The sequence below is a fragment of the Stegostoma tigrinum genome, chromosome 2 (genome assembly GCF_030684315.1).
Source record: "Stegostoma tigrinum isolate sSteTig4 chromosome 2, sSteTig4.hap1, whole genome shotgun sequence".
Lineage (NCBI taxonomy): Eukaryota > Metazoa > Chordata > Chondrichthyes > Orectolobiformes > Stegostomatidae > Stegostoma > Stegostoma tigrinum.
Window position 1 is genome coordinate 129,023,191 of NC_081355.1, and position 12,482 is coordinate 129,035,672.

At 43.1% G+C, this 12,482-nt stretch overlaps 1 protein-coding gene across 4 annotated transcripts in view; it reads right to left on the reverse strand.

Annotated features, from left to right (window-relative positions):
- nrp1a (neuropilin 1a) overlaps positions 1-12,482 on the reverse strand; it is a 184,250-nt gene that overhangs the window by 41,238 nt on the left and 130,530 nt on the right. For all 4 annotated transcript variants that reach the window (XM_048554486.2, XM_048554476.2, XM_048554466.2 and 1 more), the window contains exons 8-9: positions 9,223-9,367; positions 927-1,258 (exon numbers count right to left, since the gene is read on the reverse strand). In XM_048554486.2, the coding sequence (XP_048410443.1) occupies positions 927-1,258; positions 9,223-9,367 (477 nt within the window). The remainder of the gene's footprint in view (positions 1-926; positions 1,259-9,222; positions 9,368-12,482) is intronic.

Below are 12,482 nucleotides of genomic sequence, written 5' to 3' on the forward strand. Positions count from 1 at the left end.
AACACTCCACTCACACCATTCATACGATCTTTTGATCTTTCTGCTATAAAGTCTGTGCCTATGTGCCTCTGCACTTTACCCGGAAAAGGGGCAGTGCTTCGAAAAATTGTGATTTCAAATATAGTATTTGGATTGTAACCTGGTGTCATGTGACTTCTGACCTACTCCTCCCTAAAATCCGAATTGATACAGAGTCTTCTGTTTAACTAAAGAAGCATTTTGCATTTTCAGGTGTAATGCAAAGAACAAAGTGCTGTCTTTCTGTGGTAGCGATGTTCTGTTGTAGAGAAGTGACCTAACATATACTGAACTGGGAACAGAAAAGGACAGTAATTCTTTATAAGGTACAAAATGTTCACCATTTTATATATTGGAAACATGGCAAATGTGACACAAGGCTCTAGACATAGTGTGGCATATTGTGTCTTTGTGTATTGTATAGTGTGTCTTTATTGTAAAAGCACTTGAGGTCGCACAGTGGCTCAGTGGTTAGCACTGCTGCGTTACAGCACCAGGGACCCAGGTCTGATCCCAACCTTGGGCAACTGTCTGCATGGAGTTTACACATTCTCCCCATGTCTGTGTGGGTTTCCTGTAGGTGCTCCGGTTTCCTCCCACAGTCCAAAGATGTATAGGTTAGGTGGATTGGCCTTGCTAAATTGCTCATAATGTCTAGCGATGTGCTGGCCAGGTGGTTTCGCCATGGGAAATGTAGGGTCAGGGTAGGCGAGCGGGGTGGTGGGTCTGGATGGGATGATCCTTGAAGAGTTGATGTGAACTTAATGGGTCAACTGGGCTGCTGCTATACTCTAAGAATTCTATGTTTATTTTTGAGGCAGCATGATGGCACTCTTTAGAATTCTGTGTCTTGCTTCGACTTCTAAAAGACATATTTGTGTCTAAAGCTATGATCCCAGTTTACTTACCTTTGGTTTGGAGCTGCCAGGATTTGTTACCAACTTCCAGTCTGATCCATTTGTGCTGTAGCCGAGCTTGAACTTCCGCATGAACACCTTATTATCCCTCAGCTTGACACCCTGAATGATCAAGCTGCGCACCTCTTTCTCCATTCCCAGGTCTATCTCGATCCATTCGTTATTGTAAGATGGAAGGCTCTGTTTTAATGCCCAGCCAGCTCGGCTGGTGAGGAGCCGCGCGTGTTCAGGTCCCCAGTATCGGTCCATGGAGGATGAGGCAGTGATCTGGTTATCAGAGATCAGTCCTGAGATCATTCCTAGCATTCCAGAGCAGGGGTAATCTGCAAGACAACAATAATCAGGTATCAGAGAATGATAAGGTAAAATTTTACTATGAAGGTACACGTAGGTATGATCCCAGAATGAACAATTATGATAAAATAAATATCAAATATTTAACTGAAGCTGAGTGCAAAACCTATTAGCAAGGAGAGGAATGGCGAACGCAGCTACAAAATTCTGTGACACTTCATACCAGTTGAATGCCAAATATCAATCTCATTGTAATTGGGCGACTGTATGATTCAGTGAAGAACAAGGCCCTTTAGCCCACCATGCCTGCCCTGGCTTGATGATTCGGTCCAACTATATTGTCTAGTGCCAATGTCCTGCCTTTCACCGTATTCCGGCACATCATGGCTATCCAAAAAAAAGTCTAATGCCCTCTTGAATGCCTCAACTGAACCTGCCTCCACCATATTTCCAGGAACTGCATTTCATAGCCTAACAACTCACTGTGTGAAAAACATTTTTATCAACATCACCCTTGCTTTGTTTGCATATCATGTCAAGTCTATGCCCTTGTGTTTTTTTTATATATGCAAGCAGCTTCACCTATACACTCTGTTCAGCCTGCTCACATGTAATAGTGTTTAAGAAAGAGCCACAGCAAGTATGTTATTTTGATTTTCTTAAAAGCATCTCATCCTTCATTCTATTCTGCTCATGGATAATTTGCTTAACTTCGATGATTCTTTGCATATACACTGACTAATTCACAGCACATCTCAATTATTCAGGCATGCTGGCTGAGGTGCTCTTTTGTTATCTTTTGAGAAGGAGCAGATTCCAATAACAACCCAAGGATTCCAATAATAATAAACGTAATACCCTCCTATCTCCTCACTGTTTAAGGCCCCAAACACAGCCATTTACTTGTACTTCTATCGACTTAATCTATTGTATTCACTGTTCACAAGGGGTCTTCATTACACTGGGGAGACCAAATGCAGATTATATGACCTCTTTGACAGATATGTCAAATGAATTGGTAAGCATGATCTGAGCCTCCGGTTGCTAGCCATTTAAACTCACCACTTTGCTCTCTCTCTCACTCTCTCTCACACACACACACACACACGCACGCACACACTTCTCTAACCTAGGCCTGTTGCAGTGAAACTCAATACAAGTTTGAGTAAAGCCACCTCATCTTCCAATTGGACACTTTGCATAGCCTTCTTGACTCGACATTGAGTTCAGTAATTTGAGACAATGAATCCTCTCCCCGAAATTCATGATTTACTTTGTCACATGGAGAACTTCATTTTGTTTGTCATGATTTTGCTTTCAGACAAAGTTTTCAATTATTCACACACAGTAAAGTTTTGCTTTTCTGCAACTACCATTACCACTTCCTTTGGCCATTTGTTTCACGTCACACCACTTAATATCTCTCAGCCGTTATCCTGTCCCAGGCCTTCCCTACTGTTTCTCTTGCCCCTCAGAACAGTATTAAACATATGACCAGAGGAGTTCAGAGTTGGAGTAGGCCACTTGGGTCCCTCAAGCCAGCTTCACCATTCAATAAGATCACAGCTGACCTGATCATTCAACATTCCTAGCCCTGATTAAATTTTCACACCCTTCGCATTCAAACTGATTATATTGTTACCTTTCTTCAGCTTGTATAAAGACTTGTATGTGACTTGAAATATTAACTCTGTTTCTGTCATCACAGACGCTGTCAGACCTGCTGTGCATTTCCAACATTTTCTGTTTGCATTCCAATGATAACACATTGTTAACAGAAGAGATGCCTTATTATCTGGAGCTGCTTAGATGATTGATTACATTGTAGCTTTGCAATATAAATGGTAATTCATTATACGTCAATTATATCTTAGCCTTTTTGTAGGTATTTTTAGAATTATATATAGTTTTATCACAAACTCACATAATATTATGAGCTGTTCTGCTAATTAATGAGGCTGTACTGAAGGGTGACCATTGATCGTATGTCAGATGTGAAAATGAGAATAATTGTTGCTTGCAGGGCTTCAGTGGAGTCTTGTCTGAGCTGCTTGTCAGAACAGTACTCTTCACAAGTTCTACATCCATGCAAACAATCCAACAAGGTGGGGGGAATGACTTAATGAACACTGGACTCAGCAAAACATTGAAGCCAATCTTTTTCTATTTAATTTAACATTTAACGTTTAACATTCTGAATGGCATCAATTGGGTGGAGCGGGAATCCTGCCCCCTCAGTCAGGAGGAAATCCAGCCACAGACAGTTGATAGCCATCTGATTGGTTGGCAGCTCTGTAGGGTGTGGAAGCTGCTATCAGAGAGGTATATCGACTGCTGGAACTACAAGCCAAGGCACCAGTCTATGTGCTTGGTGGATATAGGGTCTTGCAGTGTGGGCAGGGAGGGAGGCCTGGGCAGGAAGTGGTTGGTGGTGAGGGAAAGTATGGGCTATGACGATCAGACCAGGCAGAGAGAGATAGTATCTCAGAGAGGGTTGGAATATGGGCAATGTTGGGGTATTTTCCAGTCTGAGATCAGAATGGTCTACCAGGCTTATCCACCATCCCTGAACTCCTCCAGCCAACCAAAGCATTGCGCCCTGGTGCGAAGTGCTCATTAAGTGGCTAATAGTTGGTATTTTGGGTAATGGCTATGTATACACATTCTTTGAAGTACATCATTACAACAAGAAGATCAATCATTGTGCACAAGGTTGTCTGGTCCATAAGGAAATGGCTGAAGATTCAAACGTGTCTGTTTGTTCTTTATGTACTCATGGAATGTGGAAATTGCTGGCTGGGTCAACATATATTACCCATTCCTAGCTGCCCTTGAGAAAGGTGAGCTGCCTTCTTGAACCGCCGTAGGCTACATCCTGCAGGTAGACCCACAATGCTGTTAGGGAGTAAGTTCCAGGATTTTGACTCAATATACTGAAGAAATGGTGATATGTCTCCAGGTCAGGATGGTGTGGCTTGGACAGGAACTTCTAGATGGTTGTGTTTCCATGGGTCTGCTTCCCTTATCTTTCTAGATGGAAATGGTTGTGGGTTGGAAGGTTTGGATTCTCTCTTGATGGTGATGGTCATTACCTCACACTTAGGTGGTATGAAACTCAGTCACCATTTATCAGCTCAAGCCTAAATATTGCAGCATTTGAACATGGATTAATTCAGTACCTGAGGAGTTGTGAATGGCGCTGAACATTGTGCAATCATTGGTGAGCATCCCTACTTTTGAGTTTATAATGGAGGGAAGGTCGTTGATGAAGCAACTGAACATGGATGGACCTAGAATACTAGATAACAAAGTGTGGAGCTGGATGAACACAGCAGGCCAGGCAGCATCTTAGGAACACAAAATCTGACGTTTTAGGGCTAGACCCTTCTTCAGAAAAAAGGGCCTAGAATTCTACCCTGAGGAGCTCCTGCAGAGATGACGTGGAATTGAGATGACTGACCTGCAACAACTGCAGCATCGCTTTTGTGCTAGATATGACTCCAACAGCAGAATGTTTCAGCCGTGGTTCCCACAGAGTCTAATTTTTCTCGATCTCCTGATACCATACTTGGCCTAACGTGGCCGTGTTGTCAAAGGCAGTCACTCTCACAGTACATTTAGAATACAGCTCTTTTGTCCATGTTTGAACCAAGGCTGTAATGAGGGCAGGAGCTGAGTGGCCCTGGCGGAACCCAAACTGGCTGTCACTGAGCAGGTTATTGCTGAGCAGGTGCTGCTTGGTAGCACTTTTGATGTCACCTTCCATCACTTTACTGATGATTGAGAGGAGGCTGATGGGGTAGCTATTGGCTGGGTTGGAATTGTCCTGTTTTTCTTGTGTAGAAGGCACGCCTGGACAATCTTTCACATTGTGTTGTAACTCTACTGGAAGAGCTTGGCAATGGGAGCAGCAAGTTCTGGAGCACAGCTCTTTAGTACTATTGCTGGAATTTTGTCAGGACCCATAGCTTTTGCAGTGTGTACTGCCTCCAAATGTTTCCTGACATGGCACAGAGTGAATAGAATTGGCGGAAGACTGGCACTTGTGATGCTACGGACTTCTGGAGGAAGCTCACATCAGTGACCCTGTGAGTGTCTGATAGGATTTCCAATTTGTGCCTGATGATGAGTAGCTTTACTCTGAAACCGACATGGCCCTGAAGCTGATTCAAGGCGGCTAACCCTTCAAGGATGACAACCTTGTGACAACATTTCACACGGACAATCAGTGTTACCTGTGACTTTACCTCTGCTGAGGGGAGCCATTGGGGTTGAAGTGACCTGACCATGCTATTTCTTGTTTTATCCGGTGGAAGTTCAAGGGAACCTCTAATGTCTTTCTTTAATCATGGTAAATCACTCTAGAGTTACTTTGATTCAGTTATGAGTTGTGGGTGCTGCCAGTTGAGCTAGTATTTACTGCCAATCCCAATTTGCCCTGAAACAGGTGGTAGACTGTCTCTCGAATTTGGGGTGTATGGACACCCATCATGTTATTCAGGAGAAACTTGCAGGATTGGACCCAGTGACAATTAAGCAATGGCAACATTTTTCCAAGTCAGGATGGTGTATGGTTTGAAGGGAGACCTGTAAGTTGCGGTGTTACTGTGCATCTGCTGCCCTTCCCCTTTTAGGTGGTACACATCACAGGATCAGAAGGTGTTGTCAGAGAAGCTTTGGTGAATTTCTGTAGTGCATTTTGTAAACGGTACACACTGCCTGTGCTGAGCACTGGCAGTGAATGTTGAAAGAGGTGTTGCAGAACATTACACCTTTGCTAACATTTAGCAATCTGAGGCTTATTTTGACAATTCTTTCTGAATTGCACGATTGTTTCTCTGTCAGAATTTTTTTACAAGTCTGCCAATTTCTTTGAAACTCTTTGCTCAATTTGTTATATTGGCATAGATAAGGCACAATTATAAGTGTCAGCTGGGGAAGTTATGCACACCACCAGACTCGACAGGTTTTACTCATGGAACTGAAGACAGAAACAGATTGGATTTTTACAGCATTTCTAACAGCCTCAGTATTTTACAAAATACTTACTGGCCAATGATGTATTATTGCTGCACAGGCAAGCTGCAATGTAGAGAAACATGGCAGCCAGTTTATACACAGTGAGCTCTCTCAAACAACACGGAGTAAATGTTAACTAGGACATTGGGGGAATGTTCCCCATCTGGTTGTAGATAATTCACCAAACAATCCTCCACCAAATAACTGGTCTTATTTGGACTACAGTGCGAAGTTTACCAGTACATGGCACAACAAGCTGTACATTGTCTAATCTTCCAAACTCCAGCAGTGCCCTGCACATGTTTTGGGTTCAGGCTGGCAGAGTTCTATGGGTGAGATGACAATGTCTCAATGGATTACACGGGGAGGCAGAGCAAGTTTCATCTTGCCAAACTGAAATTCTCCAATTTAGTACTGCTTCCCACACCTTCTTCCCATCATCCTACTGCGCCACGCCTCCAGAGCTGAGAGAATGAGGGAATGGTGAGGGTTGGACACTTAAAACAACAAAGAACAGCAAAGCACAGGAACAGGCCCTTCTGCCCTGCAGGTCTGCACTGACATGACACTTTCCTAAGCTAAAACCATTTTGTTTCTGTGCAGTCCTCCAGGCAATGGCCAAGTGGTGTTACTGGTAGACTTTTAAACCAGAGACCCAGGTAATGTTCTGGGGACCCAGGTTGGAATCCTGCCAAGGCAGCTGGCAGCATATGAATTTGATAATAAAAAAATTCTGGAATTAAGAATCTATTGATGACCATGAAATCATTGTCAATTCTCGGAAAAACCTATTTGGTTCACTAAATGTCCTTCAGGGAAGAAAACAGCTATCCTCACCTGGTCTAGCCTACATGTGTCTGCATACCACAGCAACGTAGTTGATTCTCAACTGTCCTTTGAAGTTCTCCAGCAAGCCACTCAGTTGTATCAATCACTACAAAGTCTCAAAGAAATGAAACCAAACTAGCATCTGGGCCTAGTGCCATATTGGGAGAGCTGACTCATAGACTAGTCAAGCAACAGCCTGACATAGTCATACTCACAGAATGTTACCTTACAGACAATGTCCCAGACAACACCGTCACCATCCTTGGATATGTCCTGTCCCACCGGCGGGGCAGACCCAGCAGAGGTGCAGGGCAGTGGTATACAGTTGAGAGGGTGTTGCTCTAGGAGTCCTCAACATTGACTCCAGATCCCATGAAGTCTCATGGCTTCAGGTTAAACATGGGCAAGGAAACCTCCTGCTGATTACCACATATCGTCCTCCGTCAGCTGATGAATCAGTACTTCTCAATGTTGAACAACACTTAGAGGAAGCACTGTATTTTGGGTGGGGGATTCTAATGATTCTAATGGCTTGGCAGTAGATTGAGTTGGTTGGGTCCTAAAGGATGCAGTGCAGGTGGTGAGGAAACCAACAAGAGGGTAAAGCATACTTGACCCCATCCTTCCAAATCTGCCAGCTGCAGTTGCATCTGTCTATGACAGTGTTGGTAAGAGTGACCATTGCACAGTCCTTGTGGAGGCAAAGTCCCACCTTCACATTCAAAACAACCTCCATCGTGTTGTGTGGCACTATCACCGTGCTAAATGGGACAGACTTCTCACAGATCTAGCAACTCAAGGCTGGGCACCCATGAGGCACCGTGGGATACTGCAAAGGCTATGGGCTCTGACAACATTCCACCAAGAGAACTGAAGACTTGTGCTCCAGAACCTGTCACTCCCTTAGCCAAGCTGTTCCAGTACAGTTACAACACTGTATCTACCTAACAATGTGGAATATTGCCCAAGTATGTCCTGTATATAAAAAGCAGGACAAATCCGACCCAGCCAATTACTGCTCCATCAGTGTACTGTCGATCATCAGTAAAGTGACAAAAACAATGTTATCAAGCAGCATCTACTCAGAAGTAGCCTGCTCAGCAACACCCAGTTTGGGTTCCGCAGGGCCACTCAGCTCCTGATCTCATTACAGCCTCGGTTTAAACATCGACAGGAGAGCTGAATTCCAGAGGTGTGGTGACAGTGGCAGCCCTTGACATTAAAGCTGCATATGACTGAGTGTGGCATTAAGGAACCCTAGCAAACTGGAATCAATGCGTATCAGGGGGCAAGCTTTCCAGTGGTTAGAGTCATACTTGACACATATGAAGATGGTTGTGGTTGTGGGTGGTTAGTCATCTCAGCTCTAGGACATCTCTGCAGGAGTTCCTCAGGGTATTGTCCCAGGCCCAACCATCTTTAGCTGCTTTATCAATGACCTTCCCTCCATCATAAGGTCAGAAGTGCGAATGTTTGCCAATGAGAACAGAATGTTTAGGACGATTTGCAACTCCTCAGATACTGAAGCAATCAATTTTTTTGGGACAGATTTCAGCCCTACAGGATTGAGCAGCTCCTCTGTGACATTGTGAACCCTGGCACTGAGGAGGAAACACACCCTCCTGCAGTCATGTTTCATTGAACTTAAATTCAATTAATAACACTGGTATAAACTGTTAGTCTTGTTAACAATGACTATTGCAAAGGCCCATCTGATTCAGTCAAATCTTTCAGGAAGAGAAATCTCTAACTTCATCCAATCTGGCCTACATTTGACTCCAGCTCCCCACTTCTGTGACTAATTCTTAAATGCCCTCTGAGATGGCCTCACAAGTCACTCAGTTGTAGGCAGCTCATTGCCTCAAGGGCAACTAATGGGGGGACAGTAGATGCTGGCCTAGTCAGTAACACTTACATCTTAAGAGTGATTTTTTTTTGTTTGATTTGCCAGTAACTTGTTTCTGGGATTTCTAAACATGGTGAACACTCCTCCTTCAGTCGAAACTCAACTGGCTAAAAATCAAGTTGTGGAAAAGATGGTTGGTATTGTAGAAAACAGTTAGTTCTTTTGTAAGTAGAGTTTATGATTTGTCTGAGTGAGCAAACTATTATTAACATTCAGATTTCTCATAAGTTGACTCTTTACCTGTAATTTTGCATCCATATAGTTCAAACCGAAGTGCAACACCACCCTGCCATGTCTGTGGCCTTATGCGAACGTATCGCGTCAAGATTGTCTGAGGAAACTGCCTTAAAGCAATGTCTTTGGGATTGGTGTTACCTTGAAATATCTGTAAACATAAAAGAGATCACAGATCAGGCAAGTTGCCTATTCTTCATATTCGTTCCACTCTGCCCCACAGTGACTCAGACTCATGTTAAGGACATGACTCTAAGGGATAGTAAGACTCTGAGCGCACTTCTTCAGCACCCAGCGACCTAGACTGTGGTGGAGTTTTTCAGTCAAATCTGTTCCTACCCGATAGTCATACTTGCCTGTAGGAATCACATGATTATAACCAGGAACAGGAATCCTAGCTGTCTTTGTTCCTCTCTACACCAAAACACGAAAGCCAAACTGCAGCATCCATACCATTGACACTGGAAACCGAGAACAACAGTAAACTGTGTGCTATAAGAACTGTCATTCCATAGGGAATGTGATATGTGACAAGGACTCGATGAGAAGAATGAACCACCCATGGTTAACAAATCAAATCGAAAACTATGACCGACAAAGCTATGAAAACCAATGGTACAGGCCAGAGGATTGGACCATTTTTACAATTATCAACGGATGATGAAAAAGCTAAGAAAAAGAGAAAAACATTGAATATGAAAATAAATCACCAAGAAATATAAAAGTAAGTAGCCAAGAGCTTCTAAGAGTATATAAAAGGAGTAGCTAAAGTGAATGAGGGATCCTTGAGGGATGCAACAGTGGAATTGATAAAGGAAAATAGGGAAATGGCAAATATTTTAAACTAATATTTTACATCAGCCATTGTCGTGAAAGACATGACAGATATCCCAAAGATAACTGATAAACAAGATACTAATGGAAGAGATATTATAACAATCTCTAGCAAGAGGAACCAAGTAGTTGAGAAACTAACAGCACTGAGGACAGACAAGACACCAGGACCTGATGGCCTCATCCAAGAGTTTTAATTTAAGTGTCTGTGGAGATGGTAGAGACATTGATCAAAATATTCCAGAGCTCATTGGATTCCGGGGTGGGAGGGGGGGGTCCACCAGATTGGAAAACTGCAAACGTGTCACCCTGTTCAAAAAGTGAGGGAGACGGAGAACTATTGTCTAGTTAGTTTAACATGTGTCATTAGGAAAATTCTGCAGTCCATTTCTAAGGGAAAAATTGCAAGGCACTTAGAAAAGCTTAACACAATCAAACACAGTCAGCATATTTCTGTGAAAAGGAAATTGTTTATTTGAATTTCTAGAAGACATTCGGTAAGGCACCACATAAAAAGGTTACTGTATCTGATAGGAGCTCCTAATATTGGGGGTAATGTATTTGCAAGAATTGAGGATTGGTCAACACACAAAAGATAGAGGGTCAGGATTAACGGGGTTTTTTCTTTCAGTTTGAAAAGACATAAGCAGTGGTGTCCCACAAGGGTCAGTCCTGGAGCCATAATTATTTATGATGTACATTAATGACTTTGTGGAAGGTCAGACTAACGTAGAGGAATCTGGGTGTTCTTGTAAATGAAACAAAAAAGTCAGTGTGCAGTTGCAGCAAGTAATTAAGAAGGTAAACTGAACTTTGGCCTTTATTGCTAGGACGTTGGAGCTTAAAAGTATGGAAGGTTTGTTACAACTGTACAGGGTGTTTTTGAAGCTGCTCCTGAACTATTGTGTACAGTTCTGTTCCCTGCTTTTAAAATATAGGGAAGTATTGGTATTGGAGGCAGTTCAAAAGAGATTTACTTGGCTAATTCATAGGATAAAGGGTTTGACTTATCAAGAATGGCTAAGGAGGCTAGGTCTTTTTCATCAGAGTTTAGAAGAATGATGGGTAATCTTATTGAGACATGTAGGTATCTAAGGAGCTTGAGAGGGTTGCTGTTGAGAAGATGTTTCCACTGGTGGGGGAGTCTTGAACAAAGGAACATGGTTTTTGAATACGGGGACACTGGTTTAATACTGAGATCATAGATCATCGAATCCCTGCAGTGTGGAAACAGGCCATTTGGCCCAACAAGTCCACACTGCCCCTCCGAAGAGCATCCCACCCCCAGACCCACTCCCCGACATTTTCCATGTTTACCCCACCTAACCTAAATATCCCTGAGCACTATGAGCAATTTAGCATGGCCAATCCACCTAACCTGCACATCTTTGGACTGTGGGAGGATACCGCAGCACCCGGAGGAAACCCACGCAGACATAGGCCTGAGGGTGGAATCGAACCCACTGAGCTACCGTGCCACTCTTGTGAAGGAATTTTTTCTCTCAGAGGGTAATGAATATCTCTACCTGGAGGGCTGTGGGTGCCAGATCACTGCAAGTATAGATAGAGGAGGTAGATAGATATTTGAGATATCAAGGAATTGAGGGCTATGAGGAAATGGCATTAAAGAGGAGTTGTGGCCTGTGGCAGATCAGTTATGGAATGACAGGACATGCTTGAGTAGCTGATTGGCCAATTCCGGCTTCTAGGTCTTGAGTTTTGCTATGTTTATGTGTGACTAAAGCACTCAGGTCTCAGCCAGCAATACTTAGTGATTCCAAACTTTTAATGAGCCAGAAAATGTAGGAGAGTGCTACTTGTAGGCTCACTACCAACAGTCTTATTCGGTGTAGTCAAATATTACCAGAAATGGGAATAAGGAAATGGATCCTCCCTGTGAATGTAAAAGTCTTCCCAAATTGGCCTAACTTTGTGAGAATCATAGTATTTTTAACCTGAGGCATTAAACAGCAACAAAGTTTAGTAGCACAGAACTTGAATATAGTTAAAAACAGAGAAATATTGCCAAAGCTTTTTGCCATCTAATCATCAGGATAAACACAAGAATGCCAAAATTCCAATGTTCATAACAACTGATGCCAAAAGAGAAAAGGGCTGCCAAATGTTTGGCAAATAGACTCTGATTGGTTGAAGCACTGCCATGGAGAAAGCATCAGGAACTACGAGCTTCCAATGCTTCTGGGTAATTACCAAGATGACGGAGTAACTCTGATGTTCTTCTTCAAAATAGCCTCACAGGATATTTTATGTTTACCTGAGAAGGTAAATGGAGGCTTGAATTAACACCTCATCCAAAAGATGGTGTCTCTGGCAGAGCAGCTCTCCTGCATTGGAGTGAGAGCCTTGATCTCTGTGGTCAAATCTCTGGAGTTGAACTTGGAACTCTGTGGCTCAGAGGCAACATGCAGCCA